The 27,576-nt window shown below is 41.8% G+C and overlaps 1 protein-coding gene across 4 annotated transcripts in view; it reads left to right on the forward strand.

The window, feature by feature from the left end:
* sema5ba (sema domain, seven thrombospondin repeats (type 1 and type 1-like), transmembrane domain (TM) and short cytoplasmic domain, (semaphorin) 5Ba) overlaps nt 1–27,576 on the forward strand; it is a 945,671-nt gene that overhangs the window by 858,414 nt on the left and 59,681 nt on the right. For 3 of the 4 annotated variants that reach the window (XM_034185844.1, XM_034185841.1, XM_034185842.1), the window contains one exon: nt 1,276–1,413. In XM_034185844.1, coding sequence (XP_034041735.1) covers nt 1,276–1,413 — 138 coding nt within the window. Of the gene's footprint in view, nt 1–1,275; nt 1,414–13,830; nt 13,876–27,576 lie in introns of all 4 variants that reach the window. The other variant, XM_034185845.1, reaches the window with a different exon arrangement.

The following is a 27,576-nucleotide window of genomic DNA, read 5'->3' on the forward strand; positions in this document are numbered from 1 at the left end:
AGTGAAATGTACAAATACAGAGTTTTCTTCAGAAATATGACCTAACATGGGGAGAAAGGTGAGCTATCTTATGGACAAAGTTAGGAACAGACAACAGGCTAACATTCCAAAACTTTCCATCACAGACCCACCTTGCCGATGAAAGAACTGGGTGATATATTGTCGACCATTCGCTTCTTCAGACAGATAGGTAGATTGATAGGCAGGCAGGCAGGCAGGCAGGCAGGCAGGCAGGCAGGCAGATAGATAGATAGATAGATAGATAGATAGATAGATAGATAGATAGATAGATAGATAGATAGATAGATAGATAGATAGATAGATAGATAGATAGATAGATAGATAGATAGATAGATAGATAGATAGATAGATTGATTGATTGATTGATTGATTGATTGATTGATTGATTGATTGATTGATTGATTGATCGATCGATCGATCGAATGAATGAATGAATGAATGAATCCAACCACTAGGAGCAGTGGGTAGCCACAGTCAGGCACCCGAGGACCAACTCCAGATGTAGACGCTGCCTTGGTCAGGGGCAGAGAAAGTAGGAGACCCTAAATAAGCATTTTTCTTTCTCCTGTCTAACGTTTTTCTTTTTCTTTTTCTTTTTCTTTTTTTTTGCTCTCTGAGTTCTCTGAGCTGTCTTGCCTCTCATCCTCCACTCGTCTGTGAAAGTTTCTGCAGCAGTCTGAGGGAGAAGGTGGACTGAACCATTTTATGTAAATACAGAGGTGGGGGGGTGAACATTAAGAAATGCTTCCAAAACAAATAAACTTAGTGTTGCCAATGCACTGTAAATAAAATATTTGTGTGATTGTAAGTTTATGACTGTCATATTCAATCCAGTCTCACAGCATGTCGTGATTCAGCAGCACGAAATATACATTAATCTATTGGTTCGTGATATTGTGACGAAAAGTGCCACATTTTTGTCACGGCAGCACAAATTCATTCTAATACATTCCGTGATGGCTGTATGAAATTAAAAGTGAAGCGGGGGGGGTAGGGTTGGGGGTAGGAGTAGGGTTAGTAATGGTGAGTTAAAAAAAATACCCCGTCACTAAAATTTGAATAATTTCGTGACGGAAGCATGAAAAAAAAAAAGAACGTGAGACTGGGCTGGTCATATTATTGTGTCAGTATTATAATTGTATTAGGGGCCTCTCTGGGCCCCTGTCAATCATGGGTCCCTAGAATCCTTCTCCTTATTCTCCCCTTTTCTGCACCCCTGCTTCATGGTACTGACTGACTTCTTTCTGTGCTTAGGTGGCTGGATGGCCTGGTCACTGTGGTCAGCCTGTGATGATTCAGGCTTGCAGATGAGGAATCGCGCATGTGGAGCTCAGGGCAACATCCCTTGTGTTGGCAACAGCACTCAGCACCGAGACTGCAACGAAATTCCAGGTGAGTCAACCAGCTTTCACATAACACATACTTCCCTCTAAAAGTATTGGAACAGCGAGGCCACTTTGTGCAGATCTCTGCTAGAACTGCTGTTGTGACCAACTGTGAGCAGCAGAAAGTGCAAAAAAACAAAGTTGTCTTTTGTATATTGTATTGTCTAATGTTATCTAAATAAAGTTGTATTAATGTTTCCTGTTACACTGAAGTGATATGCTGAGGAGTCTACAAAATGCGCTGCTTTCTAATGTTAAAACAACCAGCCTGTCATATTGTTTTCATGTTGTGAATATGTGAAATTGTCAGCTGGGTTCTCACTGCAGTGCTGTTGATTTATTATTATTATTTATTTTTATCAAGGCAGTGGACAGCGGCTGTTTTGAGAAATATTCCCAAAAATGACATTTAGTGTCTAAGAATGCCTCCAGCAATGACTGTGGTCAGATTAATATATATCCATATATGAGGGATTCAAATACAAAACCCAGTGTCTCCAAACTGAGAAATTTTTAGATGAGGTCAACAAGCAATTGGCTACTGAAGCAACTCTCATACCCCTGTCACACATAGCCAGAATCACACAGAATGGCATCAGAATGACAAATTGGCGCACATCCGAAAAGTGTTGGGTTTCTGTTCCAAAATGCTCTGACAGCCATCTGCGAGAGTCCACACAGTTGGTCAAAATAGGCCGGCGGCCACCAGTGTGATGCACATGTTCAGAACCCTCCCGGCACCGTCGAGATGGGACATGTATAACGGTGGTCCATGTGCAATCTGAGGACCATCTCACTGCAATTTACATAATCTGATGGAGGGAAAACAGGATCCAAAATGATTTGAGTGCATACGAGGGAACCTTGAGATGGATCTGGCCGGTATGACCTGCACGTGCCACGTATAATAATAGAATAATGCCCCCCACCCCGGAGTGCAAAGGAACTGTTGATATGTATGTGGCACACTTCATCTTGATAATAATTATGAATTATTATCATGTACTGTGAATGTGAACAGCGGCTATCAGACCAAAAGCAGAGTGCGGTACTATCCGCATGCCGCCGCAAATCTGAACAGGCTGTTATATCCACAATAGACCTTACAGTACAGATATTTGTCCATTCCTTCCCATGGGCGGCGTAAATAATGTGAACTATTGTCTCCATCACATCTGTATGTAACACAGGAAGCTGCGCCTCTCCTTGGTGCGCAGTAATGCGTCATTGCACGTGTCAGGCTTGGAGCTGAACGGATCATAGTGGCCTGTAATATATGATCACAGTCTAAGTCTGTAGGAGATATGACATGGAACTGTTGCGCGAGGCTGTGACAGCATTAATAAACATGAATCTCACCTCCAACAGCGGTCCAGGAGCGCAGTGTGGACATGGAGCTGGGACCACAACCTGTGGTTAAAATCCTCTCACCCAGCTGCTGTCTGCTGGAATGAACAATGCAAAAATGAATCCCATGTGATAATCCAATCATCTTGGTGTCCAAAGTTGTGTTGTGCTGCTGAAGTGAGCAAAAAATCAATCAATCAATCAATTTTACTTATATAGCGCCAAATCACAACAAACAGTTGCCCCAAGGTGCTTTATATTGTAAGGCAAGGCCATACAATAATTACGTAAAAACCCCAACGGTCAAAACGACCCCCTGTGAGCAAGCACTTGGCGACAGTGGGAAGGAAAAACTCCCTTTTAACAGGAAGAAACCTCCAGCAGAACCAGGCTCAGGGAGAGGTAGTCTTCTGCTGGGACTGGTTGGGGCTGAGGGAGAGAACCAGGAAAAAGACATGCTGTGGAGGGAAGCAGAGATCAATCACTAATGATTAAATGCAGAGTGGTGCATACAGAGCAAAAAGAGAAAGAAACACTCAGTGCATCATGGGAAACCCCAGCAGTCTAAGTCTATAGCAGCATAACTAAGGGATGGTTCAGGGTCACCTGATCCAGCCCTAACTATAAGCTTTAGCAAAAAGGAAAGTTTTAAGCCTAATCTTAAAAGTAGAGAGGGTGTCTGTCTCCCTGATCTGAATTGGGAGCTGGTTCCACAGGAGAGGAGCCTGAAAGCTGAAGGCTCTGCCTCCCATTCTACTCTTACAAACCCTAGGAACTACAAGTAAGCCTGCAGTCTGAGAGCGAAGCACTCTATTGGGGTGATATGGTACTATGAGGTCCCTAAGATAAGATGGGACCTGATTATTCAAAACCTTATAAGTAAGAAGAAGAATTTTAAATTCTATTCTAGAATTAACAGGAAGCCAATGAAGAGAGGCCAATATGGGTGAGATATGCTCTCTCCTTCTAGTCCCCGTTAGTACTCTAGCTGCAGCATTTTGAATTAACTGAAGGCTTTTTAGGGAACTTTTAGGACAACCTGATAATAATGAATTACAATAGTCCAGCCTAGAGGAAATAAATGCATGAATTAGTTTTTCAGCATCACTCTGAGACAAGACCTTTCTAATTTTAGAGATATTGCGTAAATGCAAAAAAGCAGTCCTACATATTTGTTTAATAGGCGCATTGAATGACATATCCTGATCAAAAATGACTCCAAGATTTCTCACAGTGTTACTAGAGGTCAGGGTAATGCCATCCAGAGTAAGGATCTGGTTAGACACCATGTTTCTAAGATTTGTGGGGCCAAGTACAATAACTACAATAACAATGAAAATTTAAGCAATGCCGTCAATAATACTGCCTAAGGGAAGCATGTATAAAGTGAATAAAATTGGTCCTAGCACAGAACCTTGTGGAACTCCATAATTAACCTTAGTCTGTGAAGAAGATTCCCCATTTACATGAACAAATTGTAATCTATTAGATAAATATGATTCAAACCACCGCAGCGCAGTGCCTTTAATACCTATGGCATGCTCTAATCTCTGTAATAAAATTTTATGGTCAACAGTATCAAAAGCAGCACTGAGGTCTAACAGAACAAGCACAGAGATGAGTCCACTGTCTGAGGCCATAAGAAGATCATTTGTAACCTTCACTAATGCTGTTTCTGTACTATGATGAATTCTAAAACCTGACTGAAACTCTTCAAATAGACCATTCCTCTGCAGATGATCAGTTAGCTGTTTTACAACTACCCTTTCAAGAATTTTTGAGAGAAAAGGAAGGTTGGAGATTGGCCTATAATTAGCTAAGATAGCTGGGTCAAGTGATGGCTTTTTAAGTAATGGTTTAATTACTGCCACCTTAAAAGCCTGTGGTACATAGCCAACTAATAAAGATAGATTGATCATATTTAAGATCGAAGCATTAAATAATGGTAGGGCTTCCTTGAGCAGCCTGGTAGGAATGGGGTCTAATAGACATGTTGATGGTTTGGATGAAGTAACTAATGAAAATAACTCAGACAGAACAATCAGAGAGAAAGAGTCTAACCAAATACTGGCATCACTGAAAGCAGCCAAAGATAATGATGCGTCTTTGGGATGGTTATGAGTAATTTTTTCTCTAATAGTTAAAATTTTATTAGCAAAGAAAGTCATGAAGTCATTACTAGTTAAAGTTAAAGGAATACTCGGCTCAATAGAGCTCTGACTCTTTGTCAGCCTGGCTACAGTGCTGAAAAGAAACCTGGGGTTGTTCTTACTTTCTTCAATTAGTAATGAGTAGTAAGATGTCCTAGCTTTACGGAGGGCTTTTTTTTATAGAGCAACAGACTCTTTTTCCAGGCTAAGTGAAGATCTTCTAAATTAGTGAGACGCCATTTCCTCTCCAACTTACGGGTTATGATGCTTTAAGCTGCGAGTTTGTGAGTTATACCATGGAGTCAGACACTTCTGATTTAAAGCTCTCTTTTTCAGAGGAGCTACAGCATCCAAAGTTGTCTTCAATGAGGATGTAAAACTATTGACGAGATACTCTATGAAAAAAAGAAAAAAGAAATTAATGTTCCCTGGAAAGGCTTGATCTGATGCATGGGACAGCATGGCTCACTGCCAGCAAACTTTCAGTGAAGCTGTTCAGTGGCACGCGTGCACGTGCCCCCTGCGCGCGCGCGCGCTTAGTGGCTTTTGCAGCACACACAGACAAACAGCTGAGTGATAATTTCAGCCCCACGCGTGTTGCGCACTTGCATGTGCATGAGGAACACAGTGCTCCCTCCCACTCCGGTCCCATCTTTGTCATCCAGACAGTTTGGACATCGTGCAGGCGTGGACGAGGTAATCTGCATGCGTTCTGACACTGCTGACCACACCTCTTTTCCTCCCGACTGCATCGGATTATGGCAATATTTGCCGTGTCGGGCAGGTTCCTGCACATTCTTGCTATGTGTGACAGGGTTTTCAGTGTACAAAATATTACAGAATTGGAACAAACTATTTCCAAATATGTGCATTTTGGAAAGTGCTTACGTTTAAATCACAATTTGAAACTGCAGTTTTCTCCAGAAATCAAAAAAAGGAGTTTCGCATCTGAACCCTGCATATATGCAGCTTTTTCTCAGATAGCCATTTGACCTATTAAAAGGGGGAGGGGTGAAGAAGGGATACTTTGGTTTGATTCTGGGGCGGGCTGAAAAACTGAATCTTGGTTTTAATCTAGGTTTTCATGAAAAAAGACTAAAGGTGTTGTTGAGTGGGATAAGCCAACATGAAGACCAGAGAGGTGTCTATTTTAGAAAACAAGACATTTTGAAACTGAGAAAAATCACATCACAGAGCCTGTCTGCCTGCACACAGATACTGTTTGTGCTTTATGGAGGTAGAGAGTCTTGAATTTTTACAAGTGAAATCTGGTGTTCATCAGGGATGTGTACTAGTTCCTGCACTGTCCAGTGCTTGCATGTCCTGGGTGTTGGGTAGGGTTGTGGAAACCATTTCAAGCCAACATGCACTTGGCTACTTAGGTAAGTTTCAGTGTGCAAAATATTAAATATTGAACAATATTAAAACCAGACTTAGGTGTTGTTGGTGAGGAAAGGTTTACTGACCTTGACTTTGCAGACAATGCTGGGATCTTTGTGGATTCTATGGATAGCCTGGTTGCAGCACTTGAAAAGCTAAGTGAGGAATTGTAGTATCTGGGTTTGTGATAGTCCAGGATCAAGATAAAAAAATCAAGGCTTTTAATGATTTCCTGGACTCCATCACAAGAAGGGTATCTGTACTACACATGTTGAAAGTGTTAAACTTGTGGAGACATTCACTTATCTCAATGTCATGTACATTGTGCATAGTGACCATGAAGCGCCATTAACATAAAAAAATAGTCTTGTGTGTCATGGATAACTTTCTAGATTTTCTGTCAACAAAAATTTCTTTTTTTATTTTTAAAGTGTATTTTAAATGAGATACAGTGTAATATAGTGAGATTGTGAATCAATGCATTTACGAGGTCTATTAGAAAAGTATCCGACCTTATTATTTTTTTCAAAAACCATATGGATTTGAATCGTGTGATTGCGTCAGACAAGCTTGAACCCTCGTGCGCATGCGTGAGTTTTTCCACTCCTTTCGGTTGCGTCATTCGCCTGTGAGCAGGCTTTGAGTGAGGAGTAGTCCACCCCCTCGGCGGATTTTCATTGTCAGGAAATGGTGGAATGATTTAGGCTTTTTTCCATCAGAATTTTTTCAGAAACTGTTAGAGACTGGCAGCTGGAAACCATTAGAAAAATTTATCTGGCTTTCGGTGAAAATATTACGGGTTTGGTAGAGAATAAGGAGTGTTACTGTCGCTTTAAGGACAGCCCCCAGCGGCTGTGGGGCGCGCCACGCTCCGAAGCTGCCATCGACAGGCTGAACGACCATTTCATTTCTAAACGGATGGCTGTCTGGATCCGTGACCATCGTGTGCCATTTCTCTGGTTATCACAAGAGCTGGACATCAACCATTTTCTGGCAGATTTCACTTTTAACAAGAGATTTTGTCATGATAAGCTGAGCGGAGGCTTTGCGCATCACGATGGATTCGCTACTGGAGCGAGACAAAACCACCTCCGTTTTGGTCTCACAGGACGGCTTTGAGATGGTGTTCAGACAGCTTTGTGCCATGCGACACCGCCGCGACGCGTGGAATTCCTCCGCGCGTCTGTCTCAATGTGCCGAAAAAGTGCTGATTTCCACGTCTTTTCACAATTCCTGTGCTAGTCAGACGACGTTCTGGATAAAACACAGCGTCCAGTTTAGAAATGAATGGCACATTCCGCTGTTACAGGAGTTTTTGTCATGGAAAGAGGAGCGGAGGCTTCGCGCATCACGGCGGTGCCGCATGGCGCACAGCAACGCATGTCCAGGCACATCCACAATTTCTCGGATAATCGGTCGATGGAAAAACCACCGACAGCTGTCTGAACGCCATCTCAAAGCCGTCCTGTGAGACCAAAACGGAGGTGGTTTTGTCTCGCTCCAGTAGCGAATCCATCGTGACGCGCAAAGCCTCCGCTCGGCTTTCCATGACAAAATCTCTTGTTAAAAGTGAAATCTGCTGGAAAATGGTTGATGTCCAGCTCTTGTGATAACCCGAGAAATGGCACACAATGGTCACGGATCCAGACAGCCATCCATTTAGAAATGAAATGGTCATTCAGCCTGTCGATGGCGGCTTTGGAGCGCGGCGCGCCCCACAGCCGCTGGGGGCCGTCCTTAAAGCAACAGTAACACTCCTTATAAAAAATTCTGATGGAAAAAAAGCCTAAATCATTCCACCATTTCCTGACAATGAAAATCCACCGAGGGGGTGGACCACTCCTCACTCAAAGCCTGCTCACAGGCGAATGACGCAACCGACAGGCATGGAAAAACTCACACATGCGCACGAGGGTTCAAGCTTGTCTGACGCAATCACACGTGATTCAAATCCATATGGTTTTTGAAAAAATAATAAGGTCGGATACTTTTCTAATAGACCTCGTATATTAAAAACTCTCCTTTGACAGTCAGTAGTGTCACTTCGATACAGATATGAGGCTGGAAACTTTTTGTGTAGAACACTAACATTTTTCTATTGACTCAGAATCTTCCAGAAAAGCTACATCTGCCTTTAGGATTTGCATTGTCCTGGATTCATGTCGATCACTCTGCTCTATCCACACAATGCTATTTCTTCGAGAAGTTGGTTGCTCCTCATCATACACCAGCTGCTCAGCAGCTAGGTGATAAGTCATGTGACTTGCTCAGCTCATAATAAACATTCAACCCACCCTGGGATTAATATTCCAGTTCAGCTTCTCTGATTGTGCAGAGCGCCGTATGAGCCAAAATTGCACGTGAGTTTGGAATCTCTTATAGAGCCCTTGCAGGGGTCCTAATGCAGCACGCTGATCATAGCATTTGGTTGCAGCACTTGTGTAATTACAATATTTAATTTAATGTGTTTGAAGCCTGCAGTATCCCATAATTCATTAAAAACTGACCAGCATGAATCTACTAACTTTAATAAATGGTCAAACTCTAATGAATTTTAATGCAGACTTTACTGAGTAAAATGTGTCCAGCTTGTAGTGGTCTGACTTCAAAGTAACTTCAGAGATATTTTGCCTGTCTGGTGGTTAAGAGGGCTTTTATTCACATCTTCTTCCATCACTCCTTTAGCTGTAAGCTTCTACTTTCCCCAGCTTCTAAAAAAGTTTTCATTTTTACCAGCATCACAGTGTAACTCTGATTAATTACCACAGAGGTAATATACGTTCATTGCAATTGATCGCTGTCATCTGAGCAGTGACACACAGATCCTGACCACAGATATACAGTCTGTGAACCTCATCTTCTCTCTTGATCAAGTTAGTTAATAATAATGGTTTAAAGAGTTCATTAAATAAGCTGCCTTTGCCCTGTGAAGTACCACAGTCCCTTGGAGTTTTGGCAAGGATGTATAATGTTCAGATCCCTAAGAGTGTAATGGTTTCTTCTCATGTTTTCAATGGTAGTGGCCTGTGTCTCTGCTAAAACTGTGTTATTGTGCATTCAGTGCCATTCAGGTTTAAAAAGAATATGTTTAATCGGCCGTATTACAATGATGCGTGAGTTCACTCTTGGGTAATATGTCGCAAGACTGAATGAAGACCCAGTTATAAGAGGACAACAATAGAAAGCAGGAATAAAGACCTCTGTTTGTTTTTGTTAGCCACCTCAGACTCACCGAGCTTAGCCAAACCTGTTTATATGCTTAGCCTGGTACATTGTTTGGCATCTGGCCACTGTTGTCGACGATGATTGTACCCATTGCAGAATATATATATTGTTAGTAGAACTGGGCAAGTTAATGTGTTATTATTGCGTTAAATGTCATCACTAATTAATTAATGATGACATTTTTTTTATCGCACGTTAACGTTTTTTTGTTTGTTTTTTTTGTAAGAGTCTGTTGCTCACAGGCTTTTGTTTTGCAAGTTTGTCACTGACTGCTGCCGTGCTCACAGGAACCGGTGTGACGAGTCCCCAACACCGGAAAAGAAAAGAATTGGGGGATAAACCAACCAACGTGGAGACGGGTACGGAGATTTTACATGGCCATTTTCATTTTAAAGTGCTTCCAGATGGCGTAGTTGACAGAACCAAAGTTATTTACAGCCACTGCAAAGCTGAATTTTCTTATCAGCGGAGTACTTCAAGTCTTAAATATCACCTAAATGCAGTACACACACAGCTGATACCAGCAAATCATTCAACAATATACAAATAGTGACTGGTTTGGAGGGCAACATAATGGTGTCCCCAACGGCCTTGGGCAACAATGATCCCTCAGGGTGACACCATTATGTTGCCCGATAAACCAGTCACCATTTGTTTTATTATACATCTGTGTAGTTAATAAATTTATGCATGGGAAGCTTCGCGAACTCGTCGGGTGAAACACCATGCAAATCTTTCCCGTCGCCCATTGCTAAAAACTCTTTGAACAGTGCAGAACTTTTCTTGATACTTTTCACAGTACTCTCACTGCACACAATGCAGCTAAATATGAAAATTGGTATTTTGAATGCTGTCTGTCCAGTCACAGCCACTGAGGCCTGTGACTCCGTATTTAAGGACGGCCTGCATTAAGCAAATTTATGCTAAACTCTCCATTTTTATTACATGCTTTACTGAATTCCTACAGATAATGTCATATTTTAGGCCAAATATAGACATTTAAATCAATCAATCAATCAATCAATCAATTTTATTTATATAGCGCCAAATCACAACAAACAGTTGCCCCAAGGCACTTTATATTGTAAGGCAAGGCCATACAATAATTACGTAAAAACCCCAACGGTCAAAACGACCCCCTGTGAGCAAGCACTTGGCGACAGTGGGAAGGAAAAACTCCCTTTTAACAGGAAGAAACCTCCAGCAGAACCAGGCTCAGGGAGGGGCAGTATATATATATATATGGCCATGTAGTCTGGTGAACCCCTGCACATACATATGGTCCGCACCCACCTCGCTGTGCACACCCCCGTGCACAATCCCCCACCACCAAAATACATGCCCCCTGCCCCATTCAGAGTGGTCCCTGGTGTTCTTACATTTAATGGCTCTTGTTGACAAATTGTACAGCTATATACAGTACGTTCATACATTCAAATGCTTGACTGATTTTCAGTTAAATCTGCTTTTTAATCATGTAGGGAAGATGAACACAAAAGAAAATTAAGTAAAAATAAAGACTGTTACAATAGAAGTGTTAGCATTATTAATAATATCTTATTAGTCTATTATTATAATTATTATTATTAATAATAATATCTTCTGAGTCTCCAGTCCTGTGCTACACATATCTTGTTCATCATTTCACAGCTAATGATTGTTTTCATAATTAATTGATCTCTTAATTATTTGTTAAATAATCAGTTTTCAAGTAGACAAGCCCCAGAATCCAGTGTAAGATTTCCCTCACAATTTCCTACAATCCCTGAGGATGCCATTCAATTTTTTCCCCTCTCAAACTTGTTTTTTGTGGAGACTTACACCCCTGTCACACGTAGCCGGAATCACGCAGAATGGCATCAGAATTATGAATCGGCGCACATACGAAAAGTGTCGGATTCAGTTCCAAAACGTTCTGACAGCCATCTGCGGAAGTCCACACAGTTGGTAAAAATCGGCTGGTGGCCCCGAGTGTGATGTACGTGTTCAAAACCCTCCATGCACCATCGAGATGGAACACCTATCCGACGGGGGTCTATGTGCAGTTTGAGGACCATCTGACTGCAATTTACATATTCTGACAGCATCAAAACAGCATCTGAAACAAATTGATCACAGTTGATTGAGCTCTGAGATCAATCAGTCACAGCCTGCCAACATGCTGTGCCACATTTGTCCACCTCCACTGGACCCCGGCTAGGGACCGCAAAGGAAATGTTATGTAATAACATGTATGTGGCACTGTGCACGCATCAGAGACTCATTGCAGCACCCAGCAATGCAGCTGAATGGTATGTCACCCCGTAACGCACGTATGATTACACGTTCACCTCCTAAGTCTGTAGCAGGTATGATGTGAAAATGTTTGCTCAGCACATGACAACATAAATAAACATGTAACTCACCTCCGATACCTCGCGTTCCACAGCGCAGACAGCTGGTCAAGTCCCTTTCACCGACTGTGCTGTGTGCTGGCAACATTGATCAGCTGACAAATACATAATCCATCTCTGGTATGAATAAATCCCATGTGAAGTGCCGTCCCACAACCATAATCCAACTACAGTTATGTTAAGATGTGTTTAAAGTAAAATGACAACAAAAAAGAGTTTAAAAAAGAGAAAAGAGAAATTCCACTGGCTACATCTGAAAGTTGCGCACATGTATGAAGTTGGCACACTGCCAGCACAGTTCAACAGCAGTTACAGAGTCCAGCTGGACAAATAAAATCCAGCAATGCAAGTATATACTGATCAAACACCTAAAGGGATTTTTCACCAAACTGTACAACAGCAGGTGATCACTGACAGCTGTCAGCCTGTTTGTGCGCTCTCTGGATGGACAGCTCCTGTGCTTGTGCATGCACGCATGTGCACGTGCACCCCACATGCACATGTTGAAGACATATACACGCAGCTGAGCGAACATTTCGGCCACACACTCACACACTGCTTTGATCAGCTGTTCTACACACATAGGCACACGTGCATGTGGGGACAGGTAGCAGCTCGTTCAGCGATTGTGAACACACATGCACATCTGAGTGGACACACACTCATCACTCGGATCACCTGTTCTAAGCGCATACACGTGCGCACTCCGTCATGTGAGACACTCACTGATGAGAGGTCAGTTTAGCGCTGGGAATGTGAGGATGAGCGGAGATTTGATTGCGTGGGTGAGTAATTGGGTGAGTGACAGCTCCAAACGTCGGTACTGTCTGACAGCAGTCTGTGTCATCTGACTGTTGTCTAAAATATGTTTGGGCTGCTGCATCCTGCAGGTGTGCACGAAGCAGTCTGGATACGTTCGGACCACGGCTGACCATGGCTGACCACGCCTCTTTTCTCCTGACTGCGTCGGATTATGGCAATATTTGCTGATGTTGGGCATGGTTCCTCCACCTTCATGCTATGTGTGACAGGGGCTTTATATTCACACAGTCCATCTGTCAATTGTATGATTTTTGTCATGATATTGTCTGTCACTGTTGGCATCACATTGTGAATGTATCATGTTGTAGTCATGTGTTATGTTCACCAATGGCGTTCACAGTGTTCACCTCCATGCACAAATACACAAAAATTCCTTGTGTGTATTTCGTGTTTTCTTTGAACACAAAACACACAAGCTTCTGTCTAATTAACTAATTAAGCCCATGCAGTTCCATAACATTGGCGTGTGCCCTTGTTGGCCTCAGTGCACCTTGTTGTGCTGATGACAGCCTCAAAAAGTTTTTCCTGAAATGATCTTTCATGACCTGCCAGCATCAGCCTCTCCAGGCTCAGAATACCTAATGAGACCTGACCAAGGCCATTAATATTAATGAGTTGTCACAACATCAAATCACATCTAATTTTATTGCAGATTTCGATGAGGCAATGGATGGAGTTATTAAGGTCACTCACAGAGGGGAAGCGACTGCGGGGAAGCTGAAAAATTAGGGCAAAATTAATCAGGAAATGTGGTACTGCAGTTAAAACACACATACACACGCACACACTTCCTGCTCCCTTCATCTTTCCTTATTGAATTTGTGGAGTTGTGTCTCGGTATAGTTGTACATAAATGTCCTGGTGTCAAATGAAGAGGTTAAATTTGATGGAGTGATGGATTCCATGAAAACATTTCAATGTGTCATTTAGTATTTTTGTTTTTTTCTGTCCATGTGTTCACTCGCCTAATGTTCCAGTGGATAAGACCCTCATGGTGTATGTGTGTGTGTGTGTGTGTGTGTATGTGTGTGTGTGTGTGTGTGTGTGTGTGTGTGTGTGTGTGTGTGTGTGTGTGTGTCTCATGCTGTGTCCTTCTGCTCTCTGCAGTCATTCTGCCTGCATCTGGTTTTGATAACGACCAGCAGTGTGGAGGTAAGTGGATTAACTGCTGCCTTCACTTCACGTGTGTGTGTGTGTGTGTGTGTGTGTGTGTGTGTGTGTGTGTGTGTGTGTGTGTGTGTGTGTGTGTGTGCGCGCGTGCGCGCACGCGTGCAAGTCGTGCACATGTTCTACATGCATTATTCATGTGAATGTTTTATGTGTGCTTTATCTTACCACAAAGTTTTACAGACACCAAAACACTCTCAAATCATAACTGGCTTCAATACACAATTCAAAATGTGAAAAATGTGTTAAAATAGATTTTTTTTTTTTTTTTATTAAGGGTTTTTTTGGGGGGGGGGGGGGGGGGCTTTGGGCACAGACACTGTTCCTATTGTGAAGGCTTCATTGCAAAATATAGAAACAGAATCACTTAACTCACAGAACACACTCTCAGTCAATTCATTATCTATACTGTATCCTATTGTCGTTTTTACTCTACCAGGTCCACATCCTTATATAGATGTGCATAAAGTTTAATTTGTTGCCTGTTGCATATTGTTGGACAAGTTGAACAACATGACAGTGAGTGAAAGTGAGTGCAAATTGTCTGTCTCGCCCCTTAGTGGCTGGTTTCAGTATGAATGGCCTAACTCAACTAACAATTCTGCATTCAAGTGGGTTTGTACTATGTGTATTGTGCACAACAACCGTAGCATAATTGTAGACACATTACATACCCATAATATAACTGTAGCATAACAATGGGGCTTCTGGAAAACATGTCAATTTTACGGACCTACAACATTGGGGTAACTTAATATGAACTTAATATGCTGGTTGTTGAAACATTAGGTATCAAAAATTCAGCAGTGTCAATGTGTAGCGCTGCCACAATGCTGTAACACAACGTACCTACAATGGAATATACAATGTTTATGCAATGTTGTTATTGCTATACTCCTATTTTTCGTGGAAAATGTTTAGTAGATTTAACTTCAATAGCACTCCTATGTTGTAAGCTTTGTTTATGCACCTTTAACGTAAAGGGAATTAGTCCATGCGTCCACCCAGGATTGGAGACCTCTCACACTTCAGTCAAATGTCTTATCCCTACTTGTTCTTGGCTTTCAACTCGGAGAAATCGTTCAGAAGTAGATGAGCATGTGTACATTTGTCATCTCCAATGCTGTTGTAACATTACTGGGACTCTACAGAGTGACACTGTGGCACCATTAATCCTCAAGCAAAATACAATGTTGCATTTATGTAGTGTATTTGTGAGGCTCCTGCTGATGATACAGCATCTACAACAGTGAGCTGGGCTCCACAGAAATGCAAGAGACTGCTAAAGTATGTTGAAGGATTTCTGTCCTTAGTTGTCCGATGATGCAAGTCAGACTGAGCTGAGTTGAGCTGATAACATGAAGACATTTGACATACTACAACCCCAATTCCAATGAAGTTGGGACGTTGTGTAAAATGTAAATAAAAACAGAATACAATGATTTGCAAATCCTCTTGAACCTATATTCAGTTGAACACACCACAAAGACAAGATAGTTAATGTTCAAACTGATAAACTTTATTGTTTTTGTACAAATATTTACTCATTTTGAAATGGATGCCTGCAAGACGTTTCAAAAAAGCTGGGACAGTGGTATGTTTACCACTGTGTTACATCACCGTTCCTTCTAACAATGCTCAATAAGCGTTTGGGAACTGAGGACACTAATTGTTGAAGCTTTGTAGGTGGAATTCTTTCCCATTCTTGCTTGATGTACGACTTCAGTTGTTCAACAGTCCGGGGTCTCCATTGTCGTATTTTGTGCTTCATAATGTGCCACACATTCTCAATGGGCGGCAGGTCTGGACTGCAGGTACCCGCACTCGTTTACTACGAAGCCATGCTGGATGTACCATTCAGCATTGATGGTGCCATCACAGATGTGTAAGTTGTCCATGCCATGGGCAATTTACACACCCCCATACCATCACAGATGCTGGCTTTTGAACTTTGCACTGGTAATAATCTGGATGGTCTTTTTACTGTTTTGTTTGGAGGACATGACATCCATGATTTCCAAAAACAATTTGAAATGTGGACTCATCAGACCACAGCACACTTTTCCACTTTGTGTCTGTCCATTTCAAGTGAGCTCGGGCTCAGAGAAGGTGGTGGCATTTCTGGATGTTGTTGATGTATGGCTTTCGCTTTGCATGGTAGAGTTTTAACTTGCACTTGTAGATGTAGTGACGAACTGTGTTAACTGACAATGGTTTTCTGAAGTGTTCCTGAGCCCAAGCGGTAAGATCCTTTACACAATGATGTCAGTTTTTAATGCAGTGCCACCTGAAGGATCGAAGGTCACGGGCATTCAATGTTGGTTTTCGGCCTTGCTGTTTATGTGTGGAAAGTTCTTCCAATTCTCTGAATCTTCTGGTTATATTATGGACTATAGGATGGTGCCCCTAAATTCCTTGCAATTGAATGTTGACAAACATTTTTCTTAAACTGTAGGACTATTTTTTCACACAGTTGAAACAGGTATTCTTTGAGCAATCGTCAACTATCCCTGTCAGGACTGGACGAGGGCAGGACACAAATGCAGGCTCGACAAAAGGAAATATACTTAAAGGGTGGTTTATTCAGGCTTGGGATCGTTAACAGCAAGGCAGTCCACGGAGCAAAAATACTTGACAAGGATTAAGCTGAAGACGTGGTCCAAAGAACAAGCAAGGTCAAAACAGGAGCAAACAGGTATGTCAGAGCAGAGGCAAAAAACAGGATCCAGAACACAAAACAGAGTTCAAAAACAAGGCTTGGCAAAACAAGAGCGAAACAAGAAGCTAGTACGTGAGGGAATCAACGAACGAGCGGGGAAGAAGTGAACAGACGCAGGTTAAATAGGGACAGGTGTTAATCAGGAAATGAGGTGCACGTGGAGGAGGAAAGGCCTGGAAAGGGGGGCATGGTCAGGTGACAGCTAAGAGGCCAATGATGCAGAAGGGCGGTGACAAATGGGCAAGAGAATGACAGATGAAGGGGCGTGGCTGACTGAGAGGACAAAGTGCAGGTGCGGAACAGAGAGTGCAGTGATCCGGAAAAGACTGTGGAAACAATGAGAGACTGACAAGCAGGAGCAAGAGAAAGGTGATCAGATACAAACATGACAATAAGAGATAGTACAATGAAAACCATGAACACCACCCTAACTTGATCAAAACTGAAAAGCATACAAGAACGTGATAAGTGAATCATGGGAAATATTACAATAAACCTACTTAGAACAGACAGAAGAACTACAAGAAAACAAAACTGAAAACCAAAAACAGAAATACCCAAATACTTAACAGAAGAGAGAACAGTAACATAAGCAAACAAACACTAAATGCTGAAACATAAAAACAGACTGTGGATAAACTAGAATGGAACTAAAACATAGCTGTAAAGTAACAAAGAAAGAAAGTGACAAAGCAATATGAGAACATTGAATAAACGTGAAGAAAGAGGCAATAACAAAACAAGACTAAAACATAACTGAGGTGAAAAGTAACAAAGGAAGAAAGTGACAAAGCAAAAATCAGAACATAGCAAAAACCCCACATGAAGAAAAAGGTAATTAACAAAACGAGGCTGATGCCAAAGGAACAGAACTAAATGAAGAAGGGACATATGGGCTGAAGCCTGGAAATGGCCGGGACATGACAATCCCAGTCTTTTGGTGCCCCTGTCCCAGCTTTTTTAAATGTGTTGCAGGCATCCATTTCAAAATGAGCAAATATTTGCACAAAACAAAAAGTCTGTCAGTTTGAACATTAAATATCTTGTCTTTGTGGTGTATTCAATTGAATATAGGTTGAAGAGGATTTGCAAATCATTGTATTCTATTTTTTTTACATTTCACACAATGTCCCAACTTCATTGGAATTGGGGTTGTAGATATGAAGAGCATAAAAATGCAACTTTAGAAAAACTTACCGCAAAACATGAAGAACTTTAAGATGATGTTTTAATTTCACAGTGCTGATTTCCATGTACTGGTTGTGCCTGAAATTGACCAATATCTGGCAAATTGGCATTTCCAGCTATGAAATTATTGCACGTCAAAGTAGTTTCAAAATGTGCTTCAAAAATGTGCTATTTCACTTTGTCCCAATTATGAATGGAAATACGAGGTCTGTGAGAAAAGTATCCGACCTTTTTATTTTATGCAAAAAATATATGGATTTGATGTTCTCCACAATTTCTCTTATACTCACTCGACTGGTAAGCCACTGAAAGCTGAGATAGGCATGTTCCAACTTGTCCTCTGACACTCCAAAACGGAGGTGTTCTTTGTCTCGCTCCATCAGCGGCTCCGTCATGACGTGCAAAGCCTCCGCGCGGCTTTCCATGACAAAATCTCTTGTTAAAAGTGAAATCTGCCGGAAAATGGCTGATGTCCAGCTCTTGTGATAACCAGAGAAATTGCACATGACGGTCCCGGATCGACACAGCCATCCGTTTAGAAATGAAATGTCGATTGCGGCTCGGAGCGCGGCGCGCCGTGCGCCATTGTGGGCCGTCCTTAAAGCGGTAGTAACACTTCTTAATCTCTGTGAAGCCCATAAAATTTTCACCGAAAGCCATGTGAATTTTCCTAATGGTTTCCAGCTGCCTGTCTCTAACAGTTTCTGAAAAAATTCTGATGGAACAAAGCCCAAATCATTCCGCCATTTCCTTGCAATGAAAAAATGACGAGAGGGGTGGACCAGTGCTCACTCAAAGCCTGCCCACAGGTGAATGACGCAACCGACAGGTGTGAAAAAACTCACGCATGCGCACGAAGGTTCAACCTTGGCTGACGTGAAAACATATGAATCAAATCCATATATTTTTTGCATAAAATAAAAAGGTCGGATACTTTTCTCACAGACCTCGCATAGGTCTGGTTTTTTGGAGGAAAAAGATTATCATGTTGTTATTCTTGCTACGTTACAGTTGTAATTGTCAACCAGGGGCCTTGCAATACATAAAGCTCTACTAGGGCACACTCCCCTATTTGTCATACCACTTTGTATTTCTATTGTTTCTTTTCTTTTTTCTGTTTTTTTTTTTTGTTTTTGTTTTTGTTTTGTTTTTTTTGTTTTTGAAAGCCTGCTGTATTAAATATGCTCTAGACTGCGCTGGACCAATTTCCATTGTGTAGCTCATTTTTTCAGCCACTTCCATAATCCTACAGAAATGCAACTAGTAAAGTAAAAAAAAATGTGGCGCTACATTCATGAATTTATGAAGCTATTTATTTCAACATGTTGCATGGAAGTCATATCCTGTACATGCAAATTATAACTAAAGCTGACTCAACTCAGTGACTGTTCTTGTACATTTGCAAGTATGTTAGCCAGATAGCTAGCATGTTTATCACCAACTAACACCAGCTGTAACCTCCCTCATCCTCATTTCTCCTCACTGCTTCCCTGTCTCTTCTTCCCACAGGACTCATTCAGTGATGTTTAAATGAATGAATGAATAATTTATTCAGCACACAGACTCAACAATAACAAAAAACTGATAAACAAAACAATTCAACAGTGAACATGTGTGACCAAAAGGGTGTGGGCAGAAGCGAAGCTTATAGAGTGTTTTCAATCACGACTGATTAGTTACTGTCTCCATCGTGGATTACTACGCAGCTGGCTTGTGAAAGAAAATAGAGAGAATGAAAGCTTATTACGAGGCATTAAACCCTCAGATAAAGCCGTTTATTGTGATTTATGTGTAGCAGTTGGTTCAGTGGATCTGTATGTTATACCGGATAGTGAATTTAATGACGATGTAACGAAGTGGCCGGCAGTTTCACAGCGTAAGCTTAATATGACCAGAACCAAGCAGACCGCGCGTAAATCCACCAGAGGAAAAGCTCAGAGGAAGCAGCTGGTTACCAAACCTGCTCGTAAGAGCACGCCGGGTTCTGTCAGTGCGAAGAAGCCTCACGGTTACAGGCCCGGCACCATGGCGCTGAGAGATCCATCGCTACCAGAAATCCACCGATCTGCTGATCTGCAAGCTGCCGACCAGGTCAGCCTCGCTGGCCTCCTGCAGAGCATCACAGAGGAGCGCTGAAAGCGGAGGTCAGTCTTGAAGTCCTGAGCAATTTCTCTCACCAGAGCTTGTGGATCAGCAACTCAGTGGATTTCTGATAGCAGCGGATCTCTCTCAGTGGCACAGTACCGGGCCTGTAACGGTGAGGCTTCTTCACAGTGCCGATAGCCAGAGCACTCAGATGTGCTCTGCCTATTCTGCTGACCCAGGTCTCTCTGCACCGCTTAGAAAGCTCGTAACACTCCACTGCTTGATGCACAATAACTGCTGCCAGCCTGTAAAATGAGCAAACTGCCTCATTTTTATCACCTCTGTTTGAACAACCGACGACAGCACAGAAGTTAACCACTTTTGAAGCTTCTGTAACTGTTTGCTAAATGCACGTAGCGTATCACAGCAGCCACCATGTCGTAATCCACAATGGCCGTGGGGCGCAAAATCACGTAACCGATAGATTAGGGGTGGGTATTGAAAAGATTTTATCTATCAATACCATTATCAATTCCACTTATCGATACATCTTGTGAATTTTCTGTGTACTAAAAGTAGACTTTAAGGTTTTCTTTGTCAACAACATTTTATTGAGTCTTAATGTAAATAAATGTGAAATTGGTCACTGGATCCTTAAACTCTGGACATAATAAACTGTACATGGTGGATCCTTGATCTCTGGACATAATAGAAATAAACAAAATCTGTAGTTTTTGTCAAAAGCATTTCCTTTCAGACACACACACACACACACACACACATATATATATATATATATATATATATATATATATATATATATATATATATATATATATACTCAACAAAAATATAAACGCAACACTTTTGGTTTTGCTCCCATTTTGTATGAGATGAACTCAAAGATCTAAAACTTTATCCACATACACAATATCACCATTTCCCTCAAATATTGTTCACAAACCAGTCTAAATCTGTGATAGTGAGCACTTCTCCTTTGCTGAGATAATCCATCCCACCTCACAGGTGTGCCATATCAGACACCATGATTAGTGCACAGGTGTCTCATAGACTGTCCACAATAAAAGGCCACTCTGAAAGGTGCAGTTTTGTTTTATTGGGGGGATACCAGTCAGTATCTGGTGTGACCACCATTTGCCTCATGCAGTGCAACACATCTCCTTCGCATAGAGTTGATCAGGTTGTCAATTGTGGCCTGTGGAATGTTGGTCCACTCCTCTTCAATAGCTGTGCGAAGTTGCTGGATATTGGCAGGAACTGGTACACGCTGTCGTATACGCCGGTCCAGAGCATCCCAAACATGCTCAATGGGTGACATGTCCGATGAATATGCCGGCCATGCAAGAACTGGGACATTTTCAGCTTCCAAGAATTGTGTACAGATCCTTGCAACATGGGGCCGTGCATTATCCTGCTGCAACATGAGGTGATGTTCTTGGATGTATGGCACAACAATGGGCCTCAGGATCTTGTCACGGTATCTCTGTGCATTCAAAATGCCATCCATAAAATGCACCTGTGTTCTTCATCCATAACATCCTTGCTTGCTCTACTGGTGGTTGGCTCTCACTGCGGTATTGTATCACTTCCTGTTCCGGAGCACAGCGGTGTTTTTCTGTATCTGTTAGCTGTTTAATCTGCGCAGTTAGATTGATCTAGTTATCTAGATTACGATTTGTTTCCCAGTGTAATCTTTACGTGCCTTAACTAAAGCACTCATTCTGCTGAATCACCTCTAAATTATTTACACATTATTCACTTGCGTGTTTTTAGGAATCCGCTAGCTTAGCGTAGCTACTAGCTCTTAGCCGATTTAGCATGGCGGCTTCTCCTGTCTCTCCCGCACTTTTCTGCTCTGGGTGTGAAATGTTTAGTTATTCCTCGGCCTCCTTTAGCAGTAATGGTACTTGTAATAAGTGAAGCTTATTCGTAGCTTTGGAGGCCAGGCTGGGCGAATTGGAGACTCGGCTCCGCACCGTGGAAAATTCTACAGCTAGCCAGGCCCCTGTAGTCGGTGCGGACCAAGGTAGCTTAGCCGCCGTTAGTTCCCCTCTGGCAGATCCCGAGCAGCCGGGAAAGCAGGCTGACTGGGTGACTGTGAGGAGGAAGCGTAGCCCTAAACAGAAGCCCCGTGTACACCGCCAACCCGTTCACATTTCTAACCGTTTTTCCCCACTCGACGACACACCCGCCGAGGATCAAACTCTGGTTATTGGCGACTCTGTTTTGAGAAATGTGAAGTTAGCGACACCAGCAACCATAGTCAATTGTCTTCCGGGGGCCAGAGCAGGCGACATTGAAGGAAATTTGAAACTGCTGGTTAAGGCTAAGCGTAAATTTGGTAAGATTGTAATTCACGTCGGCAGTAATGACACCTGGTTACGCCAATCGGAGGTCACTAAAATTAACATTAAATCGGTGTGTAACTTTGCAAAAACAATGTCGGACTCTGTAGTTTTCTCTGGGCCCCTCCCCAATCAGACCGGGAGTGACATGTTTAGCCGCATGTTCTCCTTGAATTGCTGGCTGTCTGAGTGGTGTCCAAAAAAATGAGGTGGGCTTCATAGATAATTGGCAAAGCTTCTGGGGAAAACCTGGTCTTGTTAGGAGAGACGGCATCCATCCCACTTTGGATGGAGCAGCTCTCATTTCTAGAAATCTGGCTAATTTCTTAAATCCTCCAAACCGTGACTATCCAGGGTTGGGACCAGGAAGCAGAGTTGTAGTCTTACACACCTCTCTGCAGCTTCTCTCCCCCTGCCATCCCCTCATTACCCCATCCCCGTAGAGACGGTGCCTGCTCCCAGACTACCAATAACCAGCAAAAATCTATTTAAGCATAAAAATTCAAAAGAAAAAATAATATAGCACCTTCTACTGCACCACAGACTAAAACAGTTAAATGTGGTCTATTAAACATTAGGTCTCTCTCTTCTAAGTCCCTGTTGGTAAATGATATAATAATTGATCAACATATTGATTTATTCTGCCTAACAGAAACCTGGTTACAGCAGGATGAATATGTTAGTTTAATGAGTCAACACCCCCGAGTCACACTAACTGTCAGAATGCTCGTAGCACGGGCCGGGGCGGTGGATTAGCAGCAATCTTCCATTCCAGCTTATTAATTAATCAAAAACCCAGACAGAGCTTTAATTCATTTGAAAGCTTGTCTCTTAGTCTTGTCCATCCAAATTGGAAGTCCCAAAAACCAGTTTTATTTGTTATTATCTATCGTCCACCTGGTCGTTACTGTGAGTTTCTCTGTGAATTTTCAGACCTTTTGTCTGACTTAGTGCTTAGCTCAGATAAGATAATTATAGTGGGCGATTTTAACATCCACACAGATGCTGAGAATGACAGCCTCAACACTGCATTTAATCTATTATTAGACTCTATTGGCTTTGCTCAAAAAGTAAATGAGTCCACCCACCACTTTAATCATATCTTAGATCTTGTTCTGACTTATGGTATGGAAATAGAAGACTTAACAGTATTCCCTGAAAACTCCCTTCTGTCTGATCATTTTTTAATAACATTTACATTTACTCTGATGGACTACCCAGCAGTAGGGAATAAGTTTCATTACACTAGAAGTCTTTCAGAAAGCGCTGTAACTAGGTTTAAGGATATGATTCCTTCTTTATGTTCTCTAATGCCATATAACAACACAGTGCAGAGTAGCTACCTAAACTCTGTAAGGGAGATAGAGTATCTCGTCAATAGTTTTACATCCTCATTGAAGACAACTTTGGATGCTGTAGCTCCTCTGAAAAAGAGAGCTTTAAATCAGAAGTGTCTGACTCCATGGTATAACTCTCAAACTCGTAGCTTAAAGCAGATAACCCGTAAGTTGGAGAGGAAATGGCGTCTCACTAATTAGAAGATCTTCACTTAGCCTGGAAAAAGAGTCTGTTGCTCTATAAAAAGCCCTCCGTAAAGCTAGGACATCTTTCTACTCATCACTAATTGAAGAAAATAAGAACAACCCCAGGTTCTTTTCAGCACTGTAGCCAGGCTGACAAAGAGTCAGAGCTCTATTGAGCTGAGTATTCCATTATCTTTACTAGTAATGAGTTCATGACTTTCTTTGCTAACAAATTTTAACTATTAGAGAAAAAATTACTCATAACCATCCCAAAGACGTATCGTTATCTTTGGCTGCTTTCAGTGATGCCGGTATTTGGTTAGACTCTTCTCCTCCGATTGTTCTGTCTGAGTTATTTTCATTAGTTACTTCATCCAAACCATCAACATGTTTATTAGACCCCATTCCTACCAGGCTGCTCAGGAAGCCCTACCATTATTTAATGCTTCGATCTTAAATAGATCAATCTATCTTTGTTAGTTGGCTATGTACCACAGGCTTTTAAGGTGCAGTAATTAAACCATTACTTAAAAGCCATCACTTGACCCAGCTATCTTAGCTAATTATAGCCAATCTCCAACCTTTCCTTTTCTCTCAAAAATTCTTGAAAGGGTAGTTGTAAAACAGCTAACTGATCATCTGCAGAGGAATGGTCTATTTGAAGAGTTTCAGTCATGGTTTTTAGAAATCTCATAGTACAGAAACGAGATTTAGTTGAAGGTTACAATGATCTTCTTATGGCCTCGGACAGTGGACTCCATCTCTGTGCTTTGTTCTGTTAGACCTTCAGTGCTGCTTTTGATACTGTTGACCATAAAACTTTTATTACAGAGATTAGGCATGCCATAGGTATTAAAGCACTGCCTGCGGTGGTTTGAATCAATATTGTCTAATAGATTACAATTTGTTCATCGTAAATGGGGAATCGTCTTCACAGACCTAAAGTTAATTATGGAGTTCCACAAAGGTTCTGTGCTAGGACCAATTTTATTCACTTTATATATGCTTGCCCTTAGGCAGTATTATTAGACGGTATTGCTTAAATTTTCATTGTTACGCAGATGATACCCAGCTTATCTATCCATGAAGCCAGAGGACCACACCAATTAGCTAAACTGCAGGGATTGTCTTACAGACATAAAGACTGGATGACCTCTAATTTCCTGCTTTTAACTCAGATAAAACTGAAGTTATTGTTCTTGGCCCCACAAATCTTAGAAAACATGGTGTCTAACCAGATCCTTACTCTGGATGGCATTACCCGTGACCTCTAGTAATACTGTGAGAAATCTTGGAGTCATTTTTGATCAGGATATGTCATTCAAAGCGCATATTAAACAAATATGTAGGACTGCTTTTTTGCATTTACGCAATATCTCTAAAATCAGAAAGGTCTTGTCTCAGAGTGATGCTGAAAAACTAATTCATGCATTTATTTCCTCTAGGCTGGACTATTGTAATTCATTATTATCAGGTTGTCCTAAAAGTTCCCTAAAAAGCCTTCAGTTAATTCAAAATGCTGCAGCTAGAGTACTGACGGGGACTAGAAGGAGAGAGCATATCTCACCCATATTGGCCTCTCTTCATTGGCTTCCTGTTAATTCTAGAATAGAATTTAAAATTCTTCTTCTTACTTATAAGGTTTTGAATAATCAGGTCCCATCTTATCTTAGGGACCTCGTAGTACCATATCACCCCAATAGAGCGCTTCGCTCTCAGACTGCAGGCTTACTTGTAGTTCCTAGGGTTTGTAAGAGTAGAATGGGAGGCAGAGCCTTCAGCTTTCAGGCTCCTCTCCTGTGGAACCAGCTCCCAATTCAGATCAGGGAGACAGACACCCTCTCTACTTTTAAGATTAGGCTTAAACTTTCCTTTTTGCTAAAGCTTATAGTTAGGGCTGGATCAGGTGACCCTGAACCATCCCTTAGTTATGCTGCTATAGACGTAGACTGCTGGGGGGTTCCCATGATGCACTGAGTGTTTCTTTCTCTTTTTGCTCTGTATGCACCACTATGCATTTAATCATTAGTGATCGATCTCTGCTCCCCTCCACAGCATGTCTTTTTCCTGGTTCTCTCCCTCAGCCCCAACCAGTCCCAGCAGAAGACTGCCCCTCCCTGAGCCTGGTTCTGCTGGAGGTTTCTTCCTGTTAAAAGGGAGTTTTTCCTTCCCACTGTAGCCAAGTGCTTGCTCACAGGGGGTCGTTTTGACCGTTGGGGTTTTACATAATTATTGTATGGCCTTGCCTTACAATATAAAGCGCCTTGGGGCAACTGTTTGTTGTGATTTGGCGCTATATAAAAAAATTGATTGATTGATTGATAACAGACGCCTGCCCATACCATAACCCCACCACCACCGTGGGTGACTCGATCCACAACATTAACATCAGAAAACCGCTCACCCACACGACGCCACACACGCTGTCTGCCATCTGCCCTGAACAGTGTGAACCGGGATTCATCCGTGAAGAGAACACCTCTCCAGCGTGCCAAACGGCAGCGAATGTGAGCATTTGCCCACTCAAGTTGGTTACGACGACGAACTGGAGTCAGGTCGAGACCCCGATGAGGACGACGAGCATGCAGATGAGCTTCCCTGAGATGGTTTCTGACAGTTTGTGCAGAAATTCTTTGGTTATGCAAACCGATTGTTTCAGCAGCTGTCCGAGTGGCTGGTCTCAGACGATCTTGGAGGTGAACATGCTGGATGTGGAGGTCCTGGACTGGTGTGGTTACACAGTGGTCTTGCGGTTGTGAGGGCTGGTTGGATGTACTGCCAAATTCTCTGAAACGCCTTTGGAGACGGCTTATGTAGAGAAAATGAACATTCAATACACGAGCAACAGCTCTGGTTGACATTCCTGCTGTCAGCATGCCAGGTTGCACGCTCCCTCAAATCTTGCAACATCTGTGGCATTGTGCTGTGTGATAAAACTGCACCTTTCGAGTGGCCTTTTATTGTGGGCAGTCTAAGGCACACCTGTGGCACTAATCATGGTGGTCTAAGTCAGCATCTTGATAATGCCACACCTGTGAAGTGGGACTGGATTATCTCAGCAAAGGAGAAGTGCCTCACTATCACAGATTTAGACTGGTTTGTGAACAATATTGAGGGAAATGGTGATATGTGTATGTGGAAAAAGTTTTAGATCTTTGAGTTCATCTCATACAAAATGGGAGCAAAAACCAAAAGTGTTGCGTTTATATTTTTGTTGAGTGTATATATATATATATATATATATATATATATATATATATATATATATATATATATATATATATATATATATATATGGAAATACTATGTCAGATTAATTAAGAAAACAGATAATTTAAATTCCATGCACCTATCCATGAACCTGTCACTGTGTGGTTTTCCTCCATGCTTGACTGCTTAATGGAACCAAAGTTTGCTTGATTTGTCTTTCACAGTGATATTTCTGTGTTCCTAGTTAGCATGTTAACCGTAACCATAACCATATCATGATTTAAATTACTTCAGAATTATTATTTGGTTACAAAACAGTGTTTTTTTTGTTTAGAATTAAAACATATTAGACTTATGTAGTAATACTGTATCAGATCATATTCTGCCATCTTGGATTATTTTGTCCAAGCAAACAGCTGATGTTATGCTGCTTTACTCTGAGTGGCAGTCGCTGTGTCGTGTTGCTCAGCATTTAATAAAATAGGCCTTTCGTTTATTTTGATAGAAAGTGAATGGCAGCTCGTTGCTTTGCCTGTGTTGCTTGTAGCTAAACTGACTGTAAGATTACCAGGGGAAAAAATGTGTTTATCTGACA

Source organism: Thalassophryne amazonica, chromosome 14, assembly GCF_902500255.1.
Source record: "Thalassophryne amazonica chromosome 14, fThaAma1.1, whole genome shotgun sequence".
NCBI classification, from domain to species: Eukaryota; Metazoa; Chordata; class Actinopteri; order Batrachoidiformes; family Batrachoididae; genus Thalassophryne; species Thalassophryne amazonica.